We start from the raw sequence: 27229 nt of genomic DNA on the forward strand, positions 1-27229 counted from the left end.
CAAAATATGTTTCACATTAGAGTGTGCCCAGAATACAGAAATATTTACTTTTTGCCAAAATACATGGTGTCCACAAATGATTACCTGATTTCAACTGGCTATAATATTTTAACAATGAAACTAATGAATAAATTTTGTTGCAGATAAACTTGGGCACTCATAAAGTTTCCATACTGGTATCTTCAGTACACTGCTTTTGACACCAGGAGCGCTGCTGTTGATTTTCTTTAAAAATGGTTTCAGTAGAGGAAAAAACCCAATGTATTCTGTGGCTAGCAGAAACAAAATCTCCAGTTACAGTGCAGCGAATGTTTAGGACACAGTATGGAAAGAACCCACCTGATGTCAAGCTCATTAAGTCATGAAAGACAAAGTTTTTAGAAACAGGTTCAGTTCATGTGGTACAAGCAGTGGCAGACCAGGTTTATGAGGAGACAGTTGAGGCAGTTCAAACTGCCTTCACCTAGTCACCGCAGAAGTCAGTCAGAAGAGCTTCACTAGAAATTCAAATGCCAAGGAGTACAGTCCACAAAGTGGTACACAAACATTTGAATTGTTTGCATACAAAGTCCAAATTGTCCAGGAGATAAAGCCAGATGATCGTCCAAGGCATGAAGAATTCGCCAACCTTGTTTTGAACCACATCGATGAGAATAATGATTTTTTTGCAGTGTGTTTGTTTGTTTCTCTGATGAGGCAACATTTCAGGTGAGTGGAGTAGTCAACAGACACAATGTAAGGATCTGGGGATCTGAAAACTCACATGCCATAAGAGAACACATTCGAACTAGTCCAAAACTCAATGTGTGGTGTGGACTAATGCATGATCGAGTGATTGGTCCTTTCTTCTTTCTTGAAAAAGAAATTAATGGAAATGTGTACTTAGACATGCTCAGTAATTATGCCATTCCCCAGCTACAGGAGATGCAACCAAATGTTATAAATGTTATCTTTCAACAGGACGAAGCCCCCCCCCTTCAATTGGTCTCATGATGTTTGCAATAATCGAGAATTCCTGAATCTCTGGATTGGCAGAGATGGTCCAATCCCATGCCCCTTGGCCCCCCGAGGTCACTGGACATTATATCCCTAGACTTTTTTCCTTTGGGGCTATGTTAAAGAACTTGTTTATGCAACACCAGTTCCAGTCTTTGTGACCTTGCGACAGTGCATCAGAAATGCAGTTGAAGGAGTCACACAACAAATGTTTGAGAATGTGTGGAGTGTTATTGATTACTACTTGGATATTTTACATGTTACCGGTGGTGAACATGTTGAAGTTGTTCATTGACTTTTTTTTCTATATGTTATGCATTGAAGTCTAACTTTGTGTTCCATTTCAAGTATCCACTGAAGAGTTATAATATATTATATTATAATCAGGGTAAACATTTGTAGACATTCTGCATATCAATTGTCTTCTGCTTCAGATTTTTAATTTGTACAAAACTCTCATTAAATTTAGATTCCAATGAGCATACTTTTTCAAATAAATTTGGCCACTTTCATAGAACAATTTTGCAAAATTGTTCTATGATGTTCTTCGCTTGTTCTATGATGTGCAAAATTGGCTAATTTCATAGCCAATTTTGCACATCATAGAACAAGCGAACTTTTTAAAAATTGGCAATCAACAATGCATGAAATCATGGAAAATAAAATTCCCCTGGATTGTCCAAATAAAATAGCCAACTACTCAGCGTTTCCTCCAAATCAAGACAGGAAAAATATAGTTATTAATTTTGAAATAGGGAAACACGAGAAAAAAAAGCCTAGAAAACCCCGAAATCTTAAGATCATTAGCTCTTTCAAAAATAATGGAATGGAATTATGGACCTGACTCGATAAAGATCTACACAGATGGCTCCAAAAATCCAAATGACAATTCTGGGAGTGGCGTACTCATCTGTGGCTCCCAATATATAGAACTAAAAACAACTAACAGTATAGGATGCAAATACCATGCATAGCCATTAACACAGCATTGCAAGATTTGGAGAAACAAAACCCAAAGGAATTTATATTTTTCACAGATTCCTTAGCAGCCCTTCAAGCTATTAGGAACTGCTACACTAGCCTTCAGGAAATACTTAGGGATATAGCAAAAAAACATGAACTACATAAGGATTCAGAAATAATTTTCCAAGGGATTTCATCCCATGTGGGATTAAAGGGAAATGAAACTGCAGATGAAGTAGCAAAAATAGCTGCAACATCAAGTGATACCACAGATTTTGAAATACCACAGACTTTTAAAACCACTCAAAAAGAAAACATAAGAAGAATGATTCTCTGGGACATGACTCACCACTGGTATTCAGCAGAAAAACCAGGAGCTACCATCAACTCCAAATTTAATCACTGTGCCACTACCATGATCTCTCACCTCAAGATTGTAATAAATTTAGTTTAATCCTTTATCCAAGTGTGAGCAAACAAAGTTTGCACCTGAAAGTATCTTCAGGACTGGGGTAAGGTGGTACAACACCAGGGCAACTTGTTGCAAAGGTGGAGCAAGCTACCAACACTCCTGTCTCAGTATCTCCTATAATGCAAAACACATCTCCTTGCGGATATGTCTAATGTTATGCATTAAGGGAAGGGCCACTACCCAGACTAGTTTTGACCTTTATTGAGGTCTCTTCAGTGGGAGCCAGGCCCAAGCTGAGATACCAGGCAGAAGCATTCGTAGGTCATCTCTACCTATAGGAGTTGCCAAATGGTGTGCCACCCTTTTTTAATAAATTACTCTGGATTTAGAGAAAGATGTTGAAAGTTTATTTTTCACTTGGTTAGAGTATAATAAATTTAGTTTAATCCTTTATCCAAGTGTGAGCAAACAAAGTTTGCGCCTGAAAGTATCTTCAGGACTGGGATAAGGTGGTACAACACCAGGGCAACTCGTTGCAAACGAGTTGTTTGCTCACACTTGGATAAAGGATTAAACTAAATTTATTATACTCTAACCAAGTGAACAATAAACTTTCAATGCCTCAAGATTGGCCACACAGGACCAATCAAGTTTAGCAATGGCAGAAGTCTTCCCCATCTGCAAAATCTCTAACATTGAGGAAGCATCACCAATGCATTTACTAAATTGTATGAATATTTCTAAATGTGAACCCAGAAAAGATGCTGTATAAAATACATGGATTTGACTTCTGTGATCTGGTGTAATAATACCATGGGATAATAATAAAAAAAATATTCATAACTGTTCAAATTGAACAAAATTTATATATTGAGGAAAAATAAATCCTAATATATATATATATATATATATATATATATCGAGGGAAATTTTGCCAACTGACTGTCAAAAGCTTATTGAGTCCATACCATGAAGGATGAAAGCCATTATTTGAGCTCAAGGAGGAATAACAAAATAGCGACTTTGGTGATTGGATACATATTTCTCCGATCAAAGATGACCTGATATGTTTGTTGATGTTTTAACTAGAAATGAAGGTAAGCCACTGTGATTCAGTACACTACCATGCCAGAAAGTAATTTTGGTTTTATCAAAAAAATGTTAACAATTTGAAATATTCATTGCTTCCATTTCATTCTAGCAGTTGATATTTAAGAGAGAAAATTCAGTACCACTATACTTGGTAAAACCTATACACAAATATGCTGGATATCCAGCGACTTTGAACCCCCACCCCACCCCAGAATTTTTTTTTTTTTTTTTGAGATATCTTCTCTCTCTCCATCTCATTTTCCACATATTGTCTCTTGCTAAATTTTTATGTCATGCTTAATATCTTCTCTCTCCATCTCATTTTCCACATATTGTCTCTTGCTAAATTTTTATGTCATGCTTAATAAACTTTGATGATTCAATTAATATAGGCCACGGGCATCAGCTGTAGCAGAACGACTTTGGAGTAATCAGACTGTTACTGATACTGGCTCTGCAGCTCCAAGACTTGAAGAGCATCGTTGCCGTATGTTAAAGTAAGTAAAATGCTATGGTGCTCTGCTACTTCATATGAAAAACAAGTTAATTTCAGAGCATATTTTGCCATTTATTTTTAATGTTTAAAAAAATATATCTGCTTGCTAATGAATTTTCTTAGTAAAAATATAAAATGTGAAGTAAGGATCATGCAACAAGCATGTTTAGATGGTTATCCTTTACTGTAGTGAACAGCATTCATTAACAGACATCAAAATCTAACTCCAAATTTATTGAATAGGAAGTAATGGCTTACACTATTTTAAACCTATATTGGCTAATTGATTTCACTAGTTATATACAGGGTGGCCATAAAATAACTTTCTCCTCTTTGGAGGCATCTGTAGCTAAAACCAATAAACGAAATGAGACCAAATTTTATATTAAGACTTTTGAAGGCATGGGGAGATGATTTCTGCAGAAAAAAATTTAGTACCAAAAGTCGCCGATAGTCGGCGATGGCAGAGCCGAAAAGTAGCGGATAATTACATTAAAGGCAGATAAAATGGAATAATAACATTTCAATGGTGTAAGCGACAGCCGTGTCACTCATTCCAGCTGGATATGTGGCGTGTTATAATGATAATAAGAATAATAATAATTAAACTAAAACAACAACAACTTGCGAGAGACACAGAAATTAATCTAGTGATTGAACTCGCAGGAAATGTTTTATTCATCAGAATCAGGGTCCCCTGGACTACATACACGATTTTCAATGTGCTGACCTTTCTTGTGTACAACAAATTGCATCCGGTGTACGACATGCTCTACAGCTGAGCATAAGGAGTCGGATTGGATGTTTATAACAGCCCGTTTTATGTTCTCTTTCAAGACATGCAAGTTGGGAATGCCACCAATATACACAACGGATTTCAAATACCCCCCCCCCCCCACACACACACAGCCAAAAGTCACATGGAGTGATGTCCGGGGATCGAAGGTGGCCATGCCGTCGGAAAGATCTGACTGATAATCCCTCTCATTACTGAAATGCTGGCATAAAAGGCACTATACTGAATGTTCAATGTGTGGCTGTGCTCCATCCTGCATAAAAATTATAGAGCCCAAACATTGTCTTTGCTGCAATGCAGGAATGACAAAATTTTCCAGCATTCATCGATAAATCTCTCTCCAGTAATGGAGCAGGTTACAGGACCTGTAGGGTTAATACACTCGAAAAAGTATGGTCCTATTGTGAAATCGGCTGTGAAGCCACATCACACAGTTACTTTTGGAGAATGCAGTAGTACTTGCTGGATCGCTTGGGGATGTTCAGATGCCCAAATTCTGCAGTTGTGAGTGTTGACCGACCCATTCAGATAAAAATGGGCCTCATCACCCCACAATATTCTCCAAGGCCAGTCATTGTCGACCTCCATTTGGGCAAGAAACGTTAACACGAAGGTCATACGCTTATCATAATCTGTGGTAGTTAGTGCTTGCACACGGCTGAACTTATACGGATAGAAGTTAAGCATTTTCCATAAGATTTTCCAGACTGTACCACAAGCCATATCAAGTTTGTGAGCTATGGCACGAGCACTTGAACCAGTACTGGTCCCTGTGTTGTTGAACACCGCAGTAGCAACGTCTGTTACTGTCTCTTCTTGCACTGCTTTCTGTCCTCTGCCAGGTCTAACTCCTAGTGATCCAGTTTCTTCAAACTTCTTAATCATAGCTCTCAGTGCTACAGCTGACATAGGACCTGTATGCAGGTTATGAAGCCTTCTAAATTCTCGAAGGGTCGCTACAGCGGTGGCAGTGCCAAAATTTCCCCTATTGGCGACTTTTGGTACTAAATCTTTTTTTTTTGCAGAATTCATCTCCCCATGCCTTCGAAAGTCTCAATATAAATGTGATCTCATTCCGTGTATTAGTTTTAGCTGCAGATACCTCCAAAGAGGGAAAGTTAATTTATGGCCGCTCTGTATATAAACTATGTTCTTGAAATGTTCTGAGAAAGCAGTGTTATTGTTTAGTGTGGCTTTTTTTTTCTTATAATATTGTCTTTTTTATTTATGTTTATTTTTCCAAGCTGGATACAGATGTTCTTCAGTAGTGTTTGTTATCTTGATTGTGCTGGTTTATGTTATTTCTTCTTGTTTTCTGAAAATGGCATCTCTAAAGAAGTGCACATCAGCAGTACAAAAGCTTTAACTCAAAGATTGAGTTTTGCCTTGGATTTTTCTCAGTAGATATGGTGCAAAAATTTTATACATGTGCATCAAAAAAAAATGTAAAAGTCTTCATCATTTACACCAGTGCCATCTACCACTGACCACCACCACTAGTATTTTCACAGACAATCACAAACATCCATGCCCATGGTGGGATTTGAACCCACAGCCTTTTGGCTGGAGAATGGATATGCTAACTACTTGGCCAACCAGCCAGAATAGAAGGAGAAAGGTTAGCTCTGCTAACAAATTCCTGAATGCTAACAATATCAAGTTCTTTCCTAATATCCTCTTCATTTTTAATATGGTACTGCCATTGATGCCATCTGTTCACCCCCCCCCCCTTCTCAGAACTGTCATATCTGTTGTCTCCAGTCTTTGACCAAGTGTTTTATTTCTAACCCAGCTTTCAAATCTTAAGTTAAAATTGGTTTGAACACTGTTTTCAGCAGACACAGACAATTCAAATGCTGCATGGAAAACACATTCTTCATATTTCAGGATAAATATTGGCAACAAGCAGGAGGACTTGCCAAGAGTTCACCCCCCCCCCACCACCACCACCCCTAAATCTCTTTATGGAAAATTCCAGAAAGAATGCTACTGAAAATAATTATTAAAAAAACCAAAAACTTGGTTAAGTTATATGGATGGTATTTCTGTTGTTTGGTTGGAACAACAGATGCTTAACTCAGTTTGCAGATTATGTGAACAGCTTGCATCCAGACATAAATTCACTCTAACTAGAAGATCACAAAACATTATCATTCCTTGATATCCTTCTTGAAATAAACAGAGGAAAAAAGAATGATCTTTTTGGTATACAGAAAACCTACCACAACTGGAAGATTTTTACATACTGCTTCATCACCATCCATTACAAAAGATAGGCATGATATTAAAACATTACAAGATAGAAGAGCTTACATTTCCAGTATGAAAAAAAAAAAAAAAAAGTGAAGAACTGCACTACCTGAGGTATACTTTTGCCCTCAGTGGATATGAATTGAAGATGATCAATAAAATTCTTAATATGCCTCTGACAGTTCCTTTACAGCAACAAATTTCAAGAATGCAATCACGTTACCTTACATCAAGATTGTTAAGATCAAGTTGCAATGTTTCTTCATGATTACAACATTAAAGTGTTTTTTTTTTACATCAAAAACATTGAAAAAAAAAAAAAAAGCCAGCATAAATCAAGATTAGCCTTCCGTACAACAAACACAGTTCGCCAAGAAACAGAAATGCCATATATTGATCATAACTGTTTTACAAAAAAAAAGTTCAAATAAGCCTCAAAAATGTTCCTGTTTCCCCATGCAGCACAATAGAAACCACTACTTAATCCTACACCAAGTTTGACATTCTTCATACTACAGAACATGACAGCTACAACTAGCATTATTCCAATCATACAGAGTAATTAATATAATTGGTTTTTTCCTGTTCACTTGTTAATTAGAACTTCACAATTAGTACATACTTCTGCTATATGTAATTAATTTTTTCTCTAGTCTTTTTTATAGAAGTTTTGGTACCCCTGATGATGTAAGTCTGATGACTTATGAAACTCATTGGGTTATAATGTGTGTTTTTTTAAACCTGTTATATGTTCATGTGAGCTCAGTACCAAAAATTAACTGAAGAACTGCTATACCACAAACCTTTTGTATTCAATATTGTTTTCTCATAGAAGTCTAGTATATCAGGAATTTTTTTCCTCCCAAGACCAAATCAGACTGTCCAGAGAACTATCCTCCAATATATTCAATATGCATTTCATCAGAAATGGTATTACAAAATGGCACTGTTTATGAATGATCATCAACCAGAAATGCTCAAATAGGAAGGTATATAATTTTTGCTGTGGCTGCACTGCATAATTCAGAAGACATAGTAAGGTAAGGTGGTAGAATTCCAGATGGTTAGAATACAGCTCTCATAGTGCCCATATGTGAAAAGGGAAATAAATCAATGTGAAAATTAAAGGAATTTTTGTAAGCATATTTGAGAAGAGGCTAAGAAAAATTGTTGAAGAGAAATTAGAAAAGAGCAAGCTGTGTCAGGGATGAATGTTCACCAACAAAGATCTGTGCTTACGTTTTGTGGATCTGGAAAAGGCATAAGAGAAAATATGTTCAAAATGGGACATTGTACTGGCAATACATAGTCTATATTGAAGTTGTAAGTCAGCAATTTGAATTGAAGGTAATACAGAAAGATGGTTTGATGTAAAATCAGGTGCAAGACATATGTATGTACTATCTCTGTTATTCATCATTGATACTAATCATATTATCAAGGAAAATGGGTAACCTCAAAATTGAAGATGTTAACCTCAGCTCTTTACATCATGCAGATGATCTTATACAAGTTTGTGGGATTATTTAACTAAACTGAATAACTGCTGTAACAAATATGACATTTGAATTATCATCATGCATATCAAGGATTTAGGCCTAGCATGGCCTGTTCCGGCCTTAGAAGTCATCGTTGAATCGTTTAAGTGGACGTCCTGGTTTTCTTTTTCCTAATGGCTTGTACTTTAAGGCTTGTTTTGGTAATCTTTCTGTTTTCATTCTTTGAACGTGTTCCATCCATTTATGTTTATATTTTTTAATTTTTTCTATTACTGGTTCTTTTGGTTTAATTCTTTCATAATTTCTTAGTTTCTTTTGTGATCAAATATGGTATACTTTGCAGTTTTTCTCATAAACTTCATTTCTGCTGTTGTTAATCTTTGTTTGTCTTTTTGTTTTATTGTCCAGAGTTTGCTCCCATAAATTAAGACTGGTAGGGTTAATTTATTGTATACTTTTAGTCTGGTTTGCTTTTGAACTAGGTTTGGTTTAAATATAGTTAATTATACCTTATTTTTAAATATTTTGCAATTTTTACGTTTATATCTTTTTCATATGTATTCATACATCCTAGGTAGTTAAATGAATTCACCTGTTCTAAGATCTTGTTATCTTTGTTGAAAGTTTATATTTCACTTGGTCAGACTATAATAAATTTAGTTTAATCCTTTATCCAAGTGTGTGCAAACAAAGTTTGCACCTGAAAGTATCTTCAGGACTGAGGTAAGGTGGTACAACACCGGGCGACTCCTTGCAAAGGTGGAGCAAGCTACCAACACTTCTATCTCAGTATCTTCCATAATGCAAAACACATCTCCTTGCAGATATGTATAATGTTATGCATTAAATTGGAAGAACCACTACTCAGACTAGTTTCAACTTTTATTGAGGTCTCTTCAGTGGGAGCCAGGCCCAAGTGGAGATACCAAGGCAGAAGCATTAGCTAGGTCATCTCCTCCTATAGGAGCCGCCAAACGGTGTGCCACCTTTTTATTAAATTACTCTGGATTTAGAGAAAGCTGTTTAAAGTTTATTTTTTACTTGGTCAGACTATAATAAATTTAGTTTAATCCTTTATCCAAGTGTGTGCAAACAAAGTTCACGCTTGAAAGTATCTTCAAGACTGAGGTAAGGTGGTAACAACACCGGGTGACTCCTTGCAAAGGTGGAGCAAGCTACCAATACTTCTATCTCAGTATCTTCCATAATGCAAAACACATCTCCTTGTAGATATTAACATTATACTTATCCACAAGGAGATGTGTTTTGCATTATGGAAGATACCGAGATAGAATTGTTGGTAGCTTGCTCCACCTTTGCAAGGAGTCGCCCGGTGTTGTACCACCTTACCTCAGTCCTGAAGATACTTTCAGGCGCAAACTTTGTTTGCACACACTTAGATAAAGGATTAAACTAAATTTATTATGATCTTGTTATCTATTACTATTTTAGTTCTTGCTGGAGCTTGTCCTTTAAAGGCCATAGTTTTTGATTTTTCTGTTGATATTATCATACCATAATCTTTGGCTATCTCATTTAGATCTAAAATAACTTTCTCTAAGTTATCTTCAGAATTTGTAATTATTATTTGGTCGTTGGCAAAAAGGAGAGTGTTTAAGTTCACCGTAGGAGAAAGTTTAAGTAAATATTAAAAAGAGTTGCTGAGAGGGAATATCCCTGTCGGACCCCTTGGTTTATCTCTTTCGTATATGATAGCTCGTGATTTAATCTTATTTGTATTTGATTATTTTCATATATACTTGTGATAGCTTTTAGGCTATTATTTGATATTTGTCTTTCTTTTAATATGTTTCTTTTAACTTTGTCAAATGCTTTTTCAAAGTCAATAAATGTAATATGTGTTTCTAAAATATATTCTCTTCTTTTCTAATATTATTAATTTTAGGCAATAGGCCGGGTCTATACATGATCGTCCTTTTCTAAATCCATTCTGTACTTCTAAAATAAAGTTTTCGGAATATTTCATTAGTTTGCTATTTAAGATTCTGCTATATATTTTGTAACAGGAGTTTAGTATACTGATATCTCTATAGTTTTTAGGGTCATTTCTATTACCTTTTTTAAAGATAGGAATCACAATTGCTTTTTTCCATTCTATTGGGGGGGGGGGATACCAGTTGAATAAATTTTATTTAAAAATAATAAGTCTTTCTTTGAATCTTGTTCCTGGGTATTCATATAGTTCTGAACCTAGCTTATCTTCTCCAGGTGATTTTCCGTTTCTTGTTTCTTCCAGGCTGATTTCTAATTCTTCTTTAGTTAGTTCCTTTTCATTTTCGTTAATTGTTTGTCAGTTGACTTTTTTAAAATATTTGTCTGTCTACAATTCTGTGTAGTAATTTAGAAATTCTTCTAATTTCAATTTGGCGTTTAATTTTATGTTTTCTTTGGGAGCTGCGTTTAAGTGTTTCAAAATCTTATATACATTGGGTCTTATTTTATATAAATCATGTTCTAAATTAGAAACAAATTTGTTCTGTGATTCTCTGTCTTTTTCTGACTTCTCTTTTAGCTATGGCTCTTATTCTTTTATATTCTATTTCATCTTCTAATCTTTTACTGCTTAACCATTTGTGATAGGCTTCTTTTTGATTATTTCTTTAATTGTATCATCCCAGATCTTCAGTTTTTTTTCCTTTTATTGAATTTTTTGGTCTTTCATTTGCTGCTGCATTTAGTATCGTTTTTATATTAAGCCATTTTATTTTATCTAGATATTGGTTAATTCTTTGTTCATATCGGCATTGTACATTTGTGTCATTCAATAGTCTAGTTGTATAAACAAATGTTTCAGATTTTCTTTTGTTCTTGTTACTTGTAGCCATTTAGGTGGTAATCTTAATTTTATTTTAACAAGAAAGTGGTCACTGCTTATTTCATATCCTCTGTGAACTCTAACATCTAGTGAAAATTCTGATGTCTTTTCATTTAATATAAAATAATCTAATATTGATTTCCATTTTCATCAAAGTATACATAAATATACTTTGGCTTACTGCCAAAGTATATTTATGTATGTCTTTATGTTTATACCATTCCCGTTTAGAGTATGTTCTTCATGTATTCCTATATTATTATTAATTTTCATGTTTCCAATTCTTGCATTCAAGTCTCCTGCTAAAATTACGTAATCATTTTTATTTATTTTATTATATATGTTTTGTAGCTGATTATAAAAATCAATATTATCCTATTCTCTTCCTTCTTCTGGGACATATAAACCAATTATTGTTAAATAGCCTCTATCTATTTTTATTCTAGCTTCTATTATTCTTTCATTCCATAATTTATAATGTTTTAACTGTTTCAAAACAGTGAATTATCTATAAAAAGAAAAAAACTATGAAAATAGGAGGGAGCAAAGAAAACTTAATTGCACTCTCAATGGATCACCTATAGAACAAGTAAAACGTTTCAGCTATTTAGCTACAATATTTAGTGAAGGGAAAATTAAATATAGAAATAGATAATAGAATGGTGGAAGAGTCAACTGAATAAATTTATCTGAAATTAGAGAAATGTTATCAAAACACTAAATTACACAGTATATAAGACAGTGTTCAAGCCAATTTTAACTTAAGGATTTGGATGCTGAGTTAGAATTAAAACAGTTAATCAAAGAATGGAGACCACAGATATGAGGGAGTTTTCAGATAAATTATAGAAATAAACAGATGGCATCAGTGGCAGAATCATTGAAAATAGGAAGGATATTAGGAAGGCACTTGATTGCTAGCATTCAGGAAAGCATGAGGTGTGGTCATCAAAAAAGTGGGGAAGTATAGATTAGCAAATTGGCTTCATGCCTGGTAGATCAACAACAGATGCCATCTTTGGGTTACGGAAGATGATGGAAAAGTTTCGAGAGAAACAACGGGAGCTACATCTGGCATTTATTGATCTGGAGAAAGCATACGATAGAGTGCCAAGGCAAGAAGTCTGAAGGAGAAGAAGAAGGTTATGGAGAAATATGTCAGGTTGGTGCGGGAGATGTACAGAAATGTGAAGACAAGTGTTCGGACCTGTCTGAGACACACAGAAAGTTTTCAGGTAACAGTTGGCTTGCATCAAGGGTCAGCATTAAGTCTGTTTCTGTTTAATATTGTGATGGAGATGGTGACGGAGGAGGTGAGAGAAGATGCGCCTTGGACAATGTTGTATGCAGATGACATCTTGCTGTGTGCAGATTCAAGAGAAAAAGCAGGAACTAAACTGGAAAGATGGAGAAATGAGACTGAGCAGAAGTACGACAGAGTATATGTGTGGAGGGAGATGGCTGGAGTGTTATGCGATAAGAGGGTGCCGATCAATTGAAAGGCAAAATCTATAGGACAGTAGTGAGGCCAGCTATGACATATGCTATAGAAACTGAGGAAAAATAACATCAGCAGGATGGAAGTAGCAGAGATGAAAATGCTTAAGTGGATGTGCGGTGTGACCAGAAAGGATCATCTGAGAAATGACTATGTCAGGGGAACAGTGAAAGTTACGAACTTAGGAGTGAAAATACAGGAGGCAAGGTTGAGATGGTTGGTCATGTGATGAGGAGGGAGGATGGATGTGCAAGGAAGGAAGAAGCGTGGGCGGCCAAAGAAGAGGACTTGAGGATGAAGAACTTGGATGTGGTGACAGCCCAAGACAGGAGGATGTGGAGGAGACTCATCATCAACAGTGACCCCATTTAAGTGGGAGAAGCTGCAGAAGAAGAAGTATAGATTAGCAAAGCAGGTGCTTCATGCTAAGGAGGACAAGACCCAGAGAAAGACCAGATTGTTGCAGTTAGAAATGTCTTAGAAGACTGAAATATAAGAGCTGATAATACTGGAGTCCTGGTTGATAACAGACTAAACCGGAAGAAAATTTATAGGAAGGTAGCAGTAATGTAAACTTCTCATGTAATACTATTCTAGTATCTTGAGGATACATATCAGTAATTTGATGACGATTTTGTTTAAGAATGCAGATGCATACAGTTTAAAGCTAGTGTCATGACGGGTTCTCTTGACGTTCGAATCCGCCATCTTGCTAAAAGTCACTTTCATAAAATAAAGGAAAACTAATTGCAAATTAATCACTGATCTAAGGGTAGAGAAATTTCTATTATACTGCGCCACTCTATCCTTAGATAAGTCTATATGAATTAGGGATCAATTCAAAATTAGTTAGCAGTCTTTTCATTCATTCAGGCAGAAGTATTTATTCTCTTTCTGGGATTCCCGCTAGATTCGAATTTTTGTGAACGGTGCAGTAAAAAGAAATTCAGGCAAACACGCTATTTAAATTAACAAACAAAACACTTAATATATGGTTATATAACAAATACATGAATTCCACTTCTTAATATGACAACTCAGTCAAGTTAGTACAATAAATCAATCTTCCAAACTTTCACATACAAATTCACAGTTTCAGAATCACAAAGTTTCTTTACTCAATTTATTTCAATAGAATTTCTTATTTAATCAGTTTCCATGTATCTCTCAGCTACACTCTATGATTAACTCATAACAGGCACTAACCATGGCAGATATTATTTCAATGTAACTATATTTTCAACTCTCAGCCTCGATGATATACTACAGTTAATGTTAGAAACAGCGCAATGGAACTAATACTTAAATCTTCATACAGCGAGATAAACTAATATGACTGTCCTTACCAGAAATAATCTTCAGTACTTCCAATATTTTGTGAGCACACCTTCAAATTATATTTACTACACTTGCGAAACACATTTATAAGAATTCTCCAAGGTTATAACTAAAACATTATTAATCGCGCTTTATAATTCCAGACAACAACTATAAGGTACATTAATTATTCTAGTTTATCACTCATCAACTAGTTAAACTCCATATAATTCCTCTTATGGTAGCATAGAAATAAGTCTTAATTCTAGGCTGACTGGATTTTTTTAGAATTCTTCTTTGAATGTCCAGTTCTCTAAATTATCCAACTACGGCATTAATTTCCTTTTATTGCCACTGCTGACTTTGCTTTCAGCGAACTATAAGATTCACATATAAAAAAATATCCACTCAACTTCTGCCCTTAAGAACCTTTTATTTATTTCTACTTCTCTAGTTTATCTCTTTGCTACCTTTTAGTTCCAAAGTTCCGTTCCGACTCCCTTACTACGTATATATTTTTCTCTTCTTATTCTGTCCACGCTCCCTTCACTCGCGCTCGTTTATTTCACGCGTCTCTATGACAACCGATAAACGTAAACATTCTCGCGAATGTTACACTAGGCTATACAACTACATAGAGTTATTACATAACATTAAGCTTTCACAAAAGGAATAAATAGAATATTTGCGTTTCAATAAATGCGTAGTTAAATTACAAATATAAGTTCTTACAATATTGACATAACAATAAATAAAACAGCTTATTAATATTTAATACAGAACTTCTTTATCATTAACACTTTCTTTTGACTAAATAATTAAAAACTTGATATAATTAGGACAGTTATATGATATCAATTATAATTTATGGTATTTACATTAAATAATATTTACAAATATAGTTCTTGTGACGGAAAATCATGTTGGATTCTGAATCAAATAACATTTATTCTGTTTTCTACATAATTAGAATCCAACAAAGGCTTACTCTTCCTTTGAAAAATTTTTCTTTAAAGAAAAATTTTTCACGCTAGACTCACAAGTGCAGAAAATTAAATTCTTATCTCCCTTCCAAGATCTTAAATAGCACTTAGTTTGAACATGATTAAATTTTTTATTACAGTCTATGTATTTACTTTTCTGCACTTCTCCACTTAAGTTCTTGTTGTTTTTATCATAGGGAGAATTTTGATTGCTACACTTATAATGTGATATTGTCCTTTCAGGGTAGAAGTTCTGTTCTCTGTTACTATCTTTTATCCTCAGTTGTCTATCATTTTGATAATTTGCTTCTTTTGTCCTAGTTCTGTTACATAGACTAGTCACCCTGGCACAATTTACCTCAACTGTTAATTGTTCCTTATTGATAACTTCAGGTTCAGGTTTGGCTATTAGTTGTTGAGAATTTTCATCAGTATTACATTTTGATTTTGGTAGATAAGGCATAACAGACTGTATATTACTATCCTCCATAGTTGGTTCAGTTACAGATAGCGCCACTTTATTTGGGGCAAATCCTTTCTCAGGTACATGAAACCTTTCTCTCTGCCTCCTTGTTCTATTATGCATATAATTGCCATTTGTTCTGACACTTATTTTCCTGTTCATTAGGGATATTTCTTTTCTAAAAAAATCACAGGAGAACTGATACTTTTCCAAGAAATTTGTTCCCAATATGATGTGGGAGCTTATGTTAGCGGTTGAGGGGATGATAAGTAAGTCCTGCCAGACACTTAGCTTAAATTCTGGTAGGTAGATTCTTGCTCGAACCTTTTCACATGCTACAAAGTTTGAATCTGAAAGAGAAGTAATTCTTACAGGTTGTCTAAGTTTGGCAATATTATTCCTTAATTTATGTCTTATACTTTGGAGATAATCTTTTCTAATAGTTGAAGCATTACATCCAGTATCTAATAAAATATTACACTTAGAACCTAGGATTTCTCCTCTAACTGTCGTCATTCTTTCATTAGGTGTCTGCTGTTTCTGAATTCCATTATTTCTTCTGTGGGGTTTGTATCCAAACTTCGAGTCCCATCTGCTATTAGTACCTTGTTATAGAAACAATTCCTGGCATAATGTCTAGTCTTGTTGCAATTAAAACATTTAGGAGGATCTCCATCATCTCTGAGAAATTTTCTCCTTGTCTGAGGTTGAGGATCAATGGGAATTTGCTGTCGAACATTCTGCAGGGCTTCCACTACTCTATCCAATTTAGCCAATATTGGTTTATTTTGCTTCTCAACCTCCAGTTTGACAACTTTACTAATATGTTCTGCTGTGGGATTGAAATTTTCTTGAAATCCTACAGTCATTTCTGTCAATTTTTTTTATTACTTCATCTAATTTATTCTTCATTGGCTGTTGCAATTTTTCTACTTCCTGGTGAACAAAGTCTTTTACTTCCTTGAATAATTTCTTGTTGGTTTGTTCCTTTGTGTCGGACATGCAGTCATGATCAATAGGATTCTCTAATGATTTTCCTTTCATCTTCTTTCCTTCTATTCTCTTTTGAGGATTTATTTACTCCTATGGAACAATCAGTTGTTTCTACTATGTTTACAAGGCCAATATTGGATGAAAGGCAAAGGTCTCCAATCATCTGTTCCTTTTCCTTGACAGCTACAAGACATTCCTCTAGTGAGGTTATCTTCTTATAGGCTGTCTCCCTCAGTTCTTGTCTGACACCTTGTCTAAATTGTTGATAAACTGCCCAATCCAAATGAGGTTTGTCTTCATTGGATACATTTAAACTTTCAGAGCGAGTTAGTAACCGATTGTAGAAATCACCAACACATTCTTTGTCCTTTTGTATAATCCTCTGTAGCTTCCACAAATTTGGTCCAACACTCCTCCGTTTACAAAACTTCCTTAAACTTCTTGTATTCAAATGTTTCCTTAAGTATAGGAGATGAAAAAAAATATGTCTTAGCTTTACCAATTAGTTTGTTTCTAAGTAATACCAACAATTGAAAGTCTGTCCAACCTGCTGTTTCTCTGAGTTTCTCAACATAAGTAAAAAAAGATAACACATCATCAGAGTCTTCTCCTGAAAATTGGGGAATTACTTGTTGGGGATTCATACTTCTAAAAAAATTCACTGTCTTCCATCTCTGAATTGGAAGTAACAGCCATTGTGAAAATTGCAGTATTAATTCAAATAATATAATCCTTTAATTTCAAAAAAAACTTTATCTTTGCCTGATTTCTGATTACAACCAGTTCATTGTGATTTATTCCATTTACTTTCTAATTTTTCAGGGAGCAATTCCACAATTATTATTACCAAGTTAAATTAAATCTGTTAATCTACAGCTGTTAAATTACTTTCTATCAATTAAATCACATCCTGTCGACTGCACCATTTTGTCATGACGGGTTCTCTTGACGTTCGAATCCGCCATCTTGCTAAAAGTCACTTTCATAAAATAAAGGAAAACTAATTGCAAATTAATCACAGATCTAAGGGTAGAGAAATTTCTATTATACTGCGCCACTCTATCCTTAGATAAGTCTATATGAATTAGTAGGATTAATTCAAAATTAGTTAGCAGTCTTTTCATTCGTTCAGGCCGATGGTTCTATTTTCTTTGAGATTCCCGCTAGATCCTAATTTTTGTGAACGGTGCAGTAAAAAGAAATTCAGGCGAACACAATATTTAAATTAACAAACAAAACACTTAATATATGGTTATATAACAAATACATGAATTCCACTTCTTAATATGACAACTCAGTCAAGTTAGTACAATAAATCAATCTTCCAAACTTTCACATACAAATTCACAGTTTCAGAATCACAAAGTTTCTTTACTCAATTTATTTCAATAGAATTTCTTATTTAATCAGTTTCCATGTATCTCTCAGCTACACTCTATGATTAACTCATAACAGGCACTAACCACGGCAGATATTATTTCAATGTAACTATATTTTCAACTCTCAGCCTCGATGATATACTACAGTTAATGTTAGAAACAGCGCAACGGTACTAATACTTAAATCTTCATACAGCGAGATAAACTAATATGACTGTCCTTACCAGAAATAATCTTCAGTACTTCCAATATTTTGTGAGCACACCTTCAAATTATATTTACTACACTTGCGAAACACATTTATAAGAATTCTCCAAGGTTATAACTAAAACATTATTAATCGCGCTTTATAATTCCAGACAACAACTATAAGGTACATTAATTATTCTAGTTTATCACTCATCAACTAGTTAAACTCCATATAATTCCTCTTATGGTAGCATAGAAATAAGTCATAATTCTAGGCTGACTGGATTTTTTTAAAATTCTTCTTTGAATGTCCAGTTCTCTAAATTATCCGACTACGGCATTAATTTCCTTTTATTGCCACTGCTGACTTTGCTTTCAGCGAACTATAAGATTCACTTATAAAAAAATATCCACTCAACTTCTGCCCTTAAGAACCTTTTATTTATTTCTACTTCTCTAGTTTATCTCCTTGCTACCTTTTAGTTCCAAAGTTCCATTCCGACTCCCTTACTACGTATATATTTTTCTCTTCTTACTCTGTCCACGCTCCTTTCACTCGCACTCGTTTATTTCACGCGTCTCTATGACAACCGATAAACGTAAACATTCTCGCGAATGTTACACTAGGCTATACAACTACATAGAGTTATTACATAACATTAAGCTTTCACAAAAGGAATAAATAGAATATTTGCGTTTCAATAAATGCGTAGTTAAATTACAAATATAAGTTTTTACAATATTGACATAACAATAAATAAAACAGCTTATTAATATTTAATACAGAACTTCTTTATCATTAACACTTTCTTTTGACTAAATAATTAAAAACTTGATATAATTAGGGCAGTTATATGATATCAATTATAATTTATGGTATTTACATTAAATAATATTTACAAATATAGTTCTTGTGACGGAAAATCATGTTGGATTCTGAATCAAATAACATTTATTCTGTTTTCTACATAATTAGAATCCAACACTAGAATATGCATTTACATGTTTGTTTTTAATTTAGCTAATGCATTAAAATTTTTGGAGGATATTTTATTGGTCTTTATTTTTATTCTTTTTCATTTACAGGCGAGGAATAAAGGCAGAGCCCCCTAATGGGCCAGGTTTCTGTCCTTGTGATTATGCTGTTTAAGTTTATACTTGTATATATTGTGAAACAAAAAGTACTGTTGCAAAATTACAAGCAGGCATTGTTCTATTTAGTATCAACATAGCAAAGTGGATATGTCACCAAATGGCTTTCAACAATAATATGCAATAAAATTAATCATTTACTTATGCTTATGTGTGAAAGCCTTCTTGCTCTTTAGCTGCAATTGCAAACACAATCCAGTTTAATTAACTTCATTTAGTTTGTGAGTAGGTTTATTCTTATCTGATACTATTTAATAATAGTATATTACTTTCATATAATTTTAGCCAACTTGACATATTAAAAAAACTTTGATTATAGAATTTATCATAGATGAAATGGAAGGAGAAAAAACATAGAAAAAAGCAGCAGTTTTCAGGACATGACTTATTCTCAGAAGATGAGTCATTTGCTTATATGAAGTAACATTAACAAATAATAAATTTTTCTTTTGAATAAAATTGGGTGTCCAAAATTTTTCAATGCTGTGAATGTCTTATTTTCCTAGCATTATGCAATTTAATTGTTATTTAATGCAATATTACACTGCTTTATAAGCTAAAAATACAGCAATCTACCATTTATTCCACCACATCAGGAAAGCAATTTATCATTCTGATTGAAGTACAATTACATGGTGCTATAATTGAGTTGGTTGACATGTAAAGGTCAGTTACCCGAAATGTTGTTTTGAAAATTGGATAAATGGTAATTATTACAACTTTAAAATAAAGTTAATAATTCAGAGAGTATGTTAAGCTTAGAATATGTTAAGATAATTCCACTTTACTAGGATAGTGCTAGGACTGATGCAACGAATTACATACCATCAGTATCTTTGGTGTAGTCATCAAGATATTGGAAGGCTGGTTAGGAATCATGTCCAAAAGTAGGTAGATAACTCTATGGTCCTTTATAGAGGGCAACATAGTTTTGTTAAGGCTTGATCTTGCTTTAGTTGGTGGCTTCAGAACTGGATAAGGGAGATGGATATACCATGATATTTCTGGATTTTTTTGATAAACCAGCTACAATCCCTAGACAGCTTACAACTGCATGGAACCAGGCATCTACCAGGTTCCATGCAATTGTAAGCTGGCCTATTATGGCCAAACAGGTAGGACAGTCAACATCATAATTGCTGAACATAAAGACTAACTCTTATTCCACCACTACAGCCACTCAGCTTGCTGACCGTGTCTTGGACACTTGCCACAAAATACGATGGAAAAAGGCTGCCTTACTCCACAGGAGCAAATTCATATATGAAGGGCATTTCTTGGAATCTGTCTGAGTCTTAAGGAACTACCTGAATCTCAACAAATTTGATTGTATTTAACTACCTCAAATCTGGTAAACACTTATCCTTAAGAACTGCAGCCGAACAGTCAAGAACACCTACTGGGGGGGGGGGCATTATTTTAGGACTTTAGACTTATCCTTGTTGTTTCCACTTCTTCATTCATACTTAACCTATGTACCTTGCACATATCAAATTGTTCTTTCTTCTGTGATGATAGCAATTTGATTTTGCAAAAATATTGAGAGTATTAATTAAGTTTTTTGTAATTAATATATAGCATACACTGTTAGATGTTGTATGTTTCATTTCATATATTCAAATAGTAAGTTTTTAGCATGAGGAACTAAAATGGATCCTCCCATGATGAGACTCCTTGGAGAAGTCATGATAATAAGAAATACATTTTTTACATAGATAGTGGTAGACAAGTTGACCTAATTACCAGAATGCATGTGAATACTGGAAGCATCAAGGGGTTTGAGGTTCAATATGATAAATATGTTCTGATTAAGTGGACCTCCCACAATGAGTGCTGGCTCCCTGTGGAGTGTTACTGCTGTTGCAATAATAATAATAACACTAATATTACAGCAGTAACTTTAAAACAAAGTTATAAATATGAGACCTGCTTTAAAAAACTCAGTTATTTAGCTCTTATCAAAACAGCATAGTGCTCCACTAAATCTCCAAATATGCAAGCTGTTCGTCATCCTTCAGTCAAAGAAATACATATAACTAGTAAATGGAACTTGTTCAATATAGTGGACAAGTTCCATTTTACCTAAATACATTAGATAAACAAAAACATGTAGAATGCATTTAGACAGACATTTAACAGGTCAAGATGGAAATAATTATCCCACCTTGATTTCAATAATTATAGTATCAAGATTAATGGATAGAAATATATATATATATATATATATATATATATATATATATATATATATATATATATATATATATATATATATATATATAATCATTAAGGCATCTGAAATATCAACATACAGTTGAACGTATATTCTTCACAAATGTACCAAATAATATGTGGAGTATGTTGATATTTCTGATGCCATAATAATATATATATATTTCTATGGATGTTGTCAGCACCTCTGTAGCACAGTTGGTAGTAACAACATCCATTGAGTGGTAAACCTGGGTTCCAAGATATAAAGAACATTTATAAGGCTTTTCAACTGAAGATGAATTAGTAAGTCTCAATAGATGATGTTGATTTTTTTTCCTCTCCTGAAACGTACACCAAAGAACACAAAATGAACTGAATAGACAATAGGAACTGTGGAGAGAAGATTAACCATCATATCATTGTCCAAATTACGTTTCTAAGAAGCCAAGTTAACTGGCTGTTACAGGCCATTATGAATACCCTCAAATTGCAAAAGAAATATGCTATTACTTGTAATAAAAAAAGCATCTCAACTGTTGATATAGAAAACAGAAGATCAAGATAAAAGTCCATGCTGCCTGTGTAGTGAAGTGCTGGAAGAACAACTTATCTTCTTCAGTTAGAAAGACTTGAACTTGAATCCTACCTATGACACAAGGAGATATGGAGCTTCTGAAAGACATGAAATAGCATTTCAGTTAAAGATAAGTTAGTCAGGCATCAATAAAGTGAAAGGGTATTTCCTCCCAGATATTCAAGTTTTTTCCCTTGCAAAGAAAAAAGACAAAGCAATTAGTTTGTCTGCTTTGGCAGTTGGCAGCCATAACACACCTTCCTTAAGGTCTTAGATAATGTTCTTTTGGCTTTTAAAATTGGCTGTTATTGTTCAAATCATGAATAACAACAGCCGGACTGCTTACATGTTTCATGCTTATTGTACTGCAAATTTTAGGAGATTGGCTAGCAGTAACAGGACTCCTGAAGGACTGCTGTTTTCAATTTCTGTGATTTGAAGAAAACAAAAGGACCCCACAATTGCTAGTTTTGCTTAACTAATTGGGTAAAAAAAAAAAGGTAAGTAGATTTGAAAAAACATCCAAACTTCCCATCTGCTATTGTGAGCCTAGCAGTAAACAGCCAGCATGGTTGGCTGAGTGGTTAATGTGTCCACTTTCCAACCAGCAGGATGTGCATTCAAATCCACCCACAGGCTTGGATGTTCATGATTAAATGGGAGGTAAATTTCATTGTCCACTGTGAGACCACAGCCCTTACTTACTGGAAGTCTGAACTGGCTCAAGAAAGTTCCATCTTTTGATCACTAAACAGGATTTTAAAAAAATTAATTCTCCTCCCCCCCATCCTGTTAAAGTCATGATGATAATGTATTGTTGATCAATAATGGGTCGGCAACCGGCAGCCTGCATGTGGCCCATAAAAGTTGACCATACTTATATTCCACGTGGGCCCGTATGTTGAATTATTTAAATAATATATTTTATAATATGAATAAATTAAAAATAATTTTATACTTATACTTAATGATTTCGCCATGCAACTTGGTGTGAGTCAACTTTGTGAGGCATCACAAGTAGGGATAACAAAGGCGACTTCATCCAACGACAACCGAGATTTTGGCACACTTCTACAGTCGCATTCCCTGGTCCATATTTTAATATAATTCAATAACATTAACTATTATTTTCAGAGGATATATATTTGTTAAAAATAATTTCAAAAATGTGTTCAAGAAAATGTAAAATTGCAGATGAAGGAAGAAGGCTTAATGCTGAATGGAACAGCAAGTACTTCTTTATTGAAAATTGGGATAAGCCCCTTTGTCTTATTTGCATAAAAGTGTTGCTGTTATGAAAGAATATAATATTAGATGCCACTACTAGAATGTCGTACTTTATCGTGTAATCTCGAAATTTAAATATTCTGTGATTTTTAAGATTGATATTATAAAAATCGCTAACTTACGTATTTTTTTCACTCACTATTTTCTCTTAATTAAACGCTTGCAGCCTGATTATTAAAAATAAAAGTTGAATGTGGCCCGCGAGTCGGAAAATGTTGCCGACTCCTGGTCTATAACCTTCCAATGGGTTAGGAATCAAGGTAGGTAAAGGTAGCATTTCCAGTAAACTTTATAAGTCCATGACCTCTAGTCAGTAAGACATTGTGAAGTAGATCAAGCATTTGTAAGCAAATATCACTGATGAAATGCACATAAAATTGACTTGCCCACATTTGCCTAAGCTTAGGGAGTCCAAAACGATTCAAATGCCAATGAATGGTCCAGCATCAATCCACAGAAGGCTAATATCTTTCAACAGTATTATATCAGAAGTGCTCTATGAATAAAAGAAATAAAATTGAAACGGTTCAACTTCAAGGAACAAAAAATAAAAAATTAAACCAAGCAAGAATTGATCAGCAAGATGTTCACTTTTTGTAATAAATATTACAAAACAGAGTATAAAAATAGCATAAAAGAAATACAGTAAGGCTCCACTTATGTGGAGATTTTTGATTATGACCAGTGCTCATTTATATGATGCTGCATTCACTCGTGACAGTTTTAGTGACATGACAATGGCATCAGTGAACCAATTTGCAAGTTTCGTGGACTCGGTTTATTTACGGCATTGGTGCTCACTACATCACTCTGTTTCTCTATGAATTATAAACTGTTTATTATTATCATTATTATTATTAAAAGATATCTCCAGAGGGTCAGGGACTCATTGAGGGAGGCCACAATGAACAGTATTGCTAATATTGCTCGCACCAGCTATCATACTTGTTCTTGAATTCATTCACGCTGCTTGCACATACATGCATGACTCTATGAGAGAAAAACTAGCCCTCATCCCTTTCTTGACAGCATTCATTCTCAACTTCCAAGGATGTCCTCACATCCTTTCCCCACCCTCCATAAATGAAAAATTCCATCAACTGAAATCCTTTATGATCCTTTCAGAAGTTTGTAAATCTCAATCATATCACCTATCTTTCTCCTGCTTGCTAGTGTGCAGTTTACAAATTCTCCATCTGTCTTCATAATCATTATTCCACAATTCTGATATCATTTTTAACACTCTCCTTTGCACTCTTTCTCCACTATATCAGAATCACAATGGAAACCAGGAAACTGGACCTGCACACAGTAGTCCAAGTGAGGTCATATCCAGACCTTGTAGAGAGGCAAAATGACATCCTTATCTTTACATGTCAAAGTTTGTTTCAGCATTGTAATTATCTTTTGAGTTGTATTTGCAATCTTTGTTGCATGGCCCCTAAACTTCCTGTCTACTAACACTCCAAGATCCCTAGACTGATCAGTTTCTTTTAGCATAATTCCACCAATATAATACAACATTGGATATCTAATCACGCCAAAGCACATGACTTCACATTTACTGACATCCATTTTCCCATGCCCATAATTCCACCCTATTCAAATCATTCTGCAAGAACTGCATATCAGCAGCATTCCTGATTATCCTACCTATCTTTGCATACTCAGCAAACAGCTATATGTCACCTATCAAATCCTTCCCAATATCATTAATGTACAAATTGAATAACAGTGGATCAAGGACTGATCCTTGTAGCATACCACTTTTTGATATCTGTCAGTCAGCTATCCTCTTATCCATGCTAATATTTTATAATCCAAACGCATATTCTCCAATTTATGCAAAAATCTTCCATGCTGTATTCTGTCAAAAGCCTTAGCAAAATCCAAAAGTATCATGGTGTATCCATTCCCCTTGTCTAACTCAATGGTAACATTATTATAGAATGTGAGCAAGTTGCTAAAACATGACCTACCCTTAGTATGATAAACCCATGCTATTCATTGCAAAGTAGATTCTTTCTACAAAGGTTACACTGTGATCAGCACTCATAGTTGTAAATTTAGGGACACAAAAACACACGTGTTGAACTGATTATTTTATTAATTACTAATAAAACTCGATGTTTCGACCCCTGTATCGAGGTCATCATTGGAAGAATACAAGTGTATAAGGAACCAAGCTACATGCTCATGCCCTGTATACCGGTAAAATAAATCTACGTAATTAATTAATCCTTTTCCCCTGACCTCTAGTGATAAAAAAAAATAATAATAAATAAATAAATAAAATAAAAATAAAAAATAATATATAAAAAAAATAAATATATAAATACAGCTACAATAAACTGCTAAAGTCCTTATGTATTAATATTCTTCTGGATAGTTCTGATTGTTATAATATGATTTCTTTTCAGTTGCTGTTAAATGTTACAAACACTTCACCAGGTTGTCTTCTTGTAGTGGGATTTTTTTATGGCTAGTTTAGGTTGTGATGGGTCCTCCACATTCTTGAAAGGGTTAGGCCATCATTTTTGTTGAGATTTGGGTTGTGTTTGAGCATTTCACATGACTCTTTAAATTTTCTCTCAAACCAGGTTTTGGTACGGTGTAGGAACTTGGTATTTTTCCATTCAATTCTGTGGTATGTTTGGAGTGCGTGGTCAGAAAGGCCGGTAGAAACCGGCCTTTCTGAACCACCATTATAATCACAAAAGCAGATAAAGGCAATGCCACTGTCCTTTTAGAACATACAACATACATTGAAAAAATTAACCATTTAATATCGGACCACAACACCTACCAAATGGTAAACTACAACCCCACAAAACGTAACAAAAAGAAAACAACTGAATTAATCAAATCCGTCCACACATGGCCCGAAGAAACAACAAAAAAATTAATACCTCAGTATGCCTGTGCGCCCAGAATTTATGGCCTGCCAAAAATACACAACCCAGGCACACCACTTCGTCCGATTGTTGAAGGAATTGACAACCCAAATTATCACCTAGCCAAAAAATTAGCTGCCACACTCAAGGAATTGGTAGGTCAGTCCCCTTCCTACATAAAAAAATACACAACATTTCATTAATAAAATTAAAAACATTACACTCAACGACCAAGATTTATTAGTCAGCTTTGACATAACTTCCCTTTTCACCATTGTCCCAATCAATGACACGATCTTGCTCCTACATAACATATTTTCACATGACATCACGGCCCTCTTTGCCCACGTGCTGCGCTACAGATATTTCGTGTGGCAAAACAATTTTTACCTTCAAAAAGAAGGTACAGCCATGGGCTCACCACTTTCTCCCCCAATAGCTAACTTTTATATGGAAGACTTTGAGCAACGTGCTCTAGAGACAGCATGTCTAAAGCCCAAAATTTGGCTCAGATACGTCAACAATATTTTCGCCATTTGGCCCCACGGCCACGAAGCTCTAAATACATTCCTTAGCCACCTAAATAAACAACACAAATGTATCCAATTCACCATTGAAATGGAAAAAAACAACTCTCTTCCTTTCCTAGACACACCTGTCACACATCTTCCCTCTGGCTGTCTCTCCTTTTCAGTTTACTGCAAACCTACACACAGGCCAATACACACAAAAATTCTTACCACCACCCAACACAAAAACTAGGTGTAATAAGCACCCTTAAACACAGAGCCTTAACTATTCGTTCTAATGAACAGGCTCTAAACCAGGAATACAAGATCATCAACCAAACATTTATCAAAAATGGATACAGTAAGAAAACTATTCACAAGATCCTCCATAAAGATACCAGTAAGAACAAAAAAGATTTCAAGAATGCTATTGCCAT

The 27229-nt window shown here is 34.5% G+C and overlaps 1 protein-coding gene across 1 annotated transcript in view; it reads left to right on the plus strand.

Annotated features, from left to right (window-relative positions):
- Window positions 1-19464, plus strand: part of LOC150106614 (beta-hexosaminidase subunit alpha-like) — a 261896-nt gene extending 242432 nt beyond the window's left edge. Inside the window, exons 14-15 of the mRNA XM_090393228.1 lie at window positions 3856-3960; window positions 19249-19464. Coding sequence (XP_090249354.1) covers window positions 3856-3960; window positions 19249-19312 — 169 coding nt within the window. The 3' untranslated portion in view covers window positions 19313-19464. The remainder of the gene's footprint in view (window positions 1-3855; window positions 3961-19248) is intronic.
- The last annotated feature ends 7765 nt before the right edge of the window (window positions 19465-27229 follow it).

This window comes from Typopeltis vanoorti, chromosome 5 (genome assembly GCF_054136105.1).
Source record: "Typopeltis vanoorti isolate ZY-2024b chromosome 5, IOZ_Tvanoo_1.0, whole genome shotgun sequence".
Lineage (NCBI taxonomy): Eukaryota > Metazoa > Arthropoda > Arachnida > Uropygi > Thelyphonidae > Typopeltis > Typopeltis vanoorti.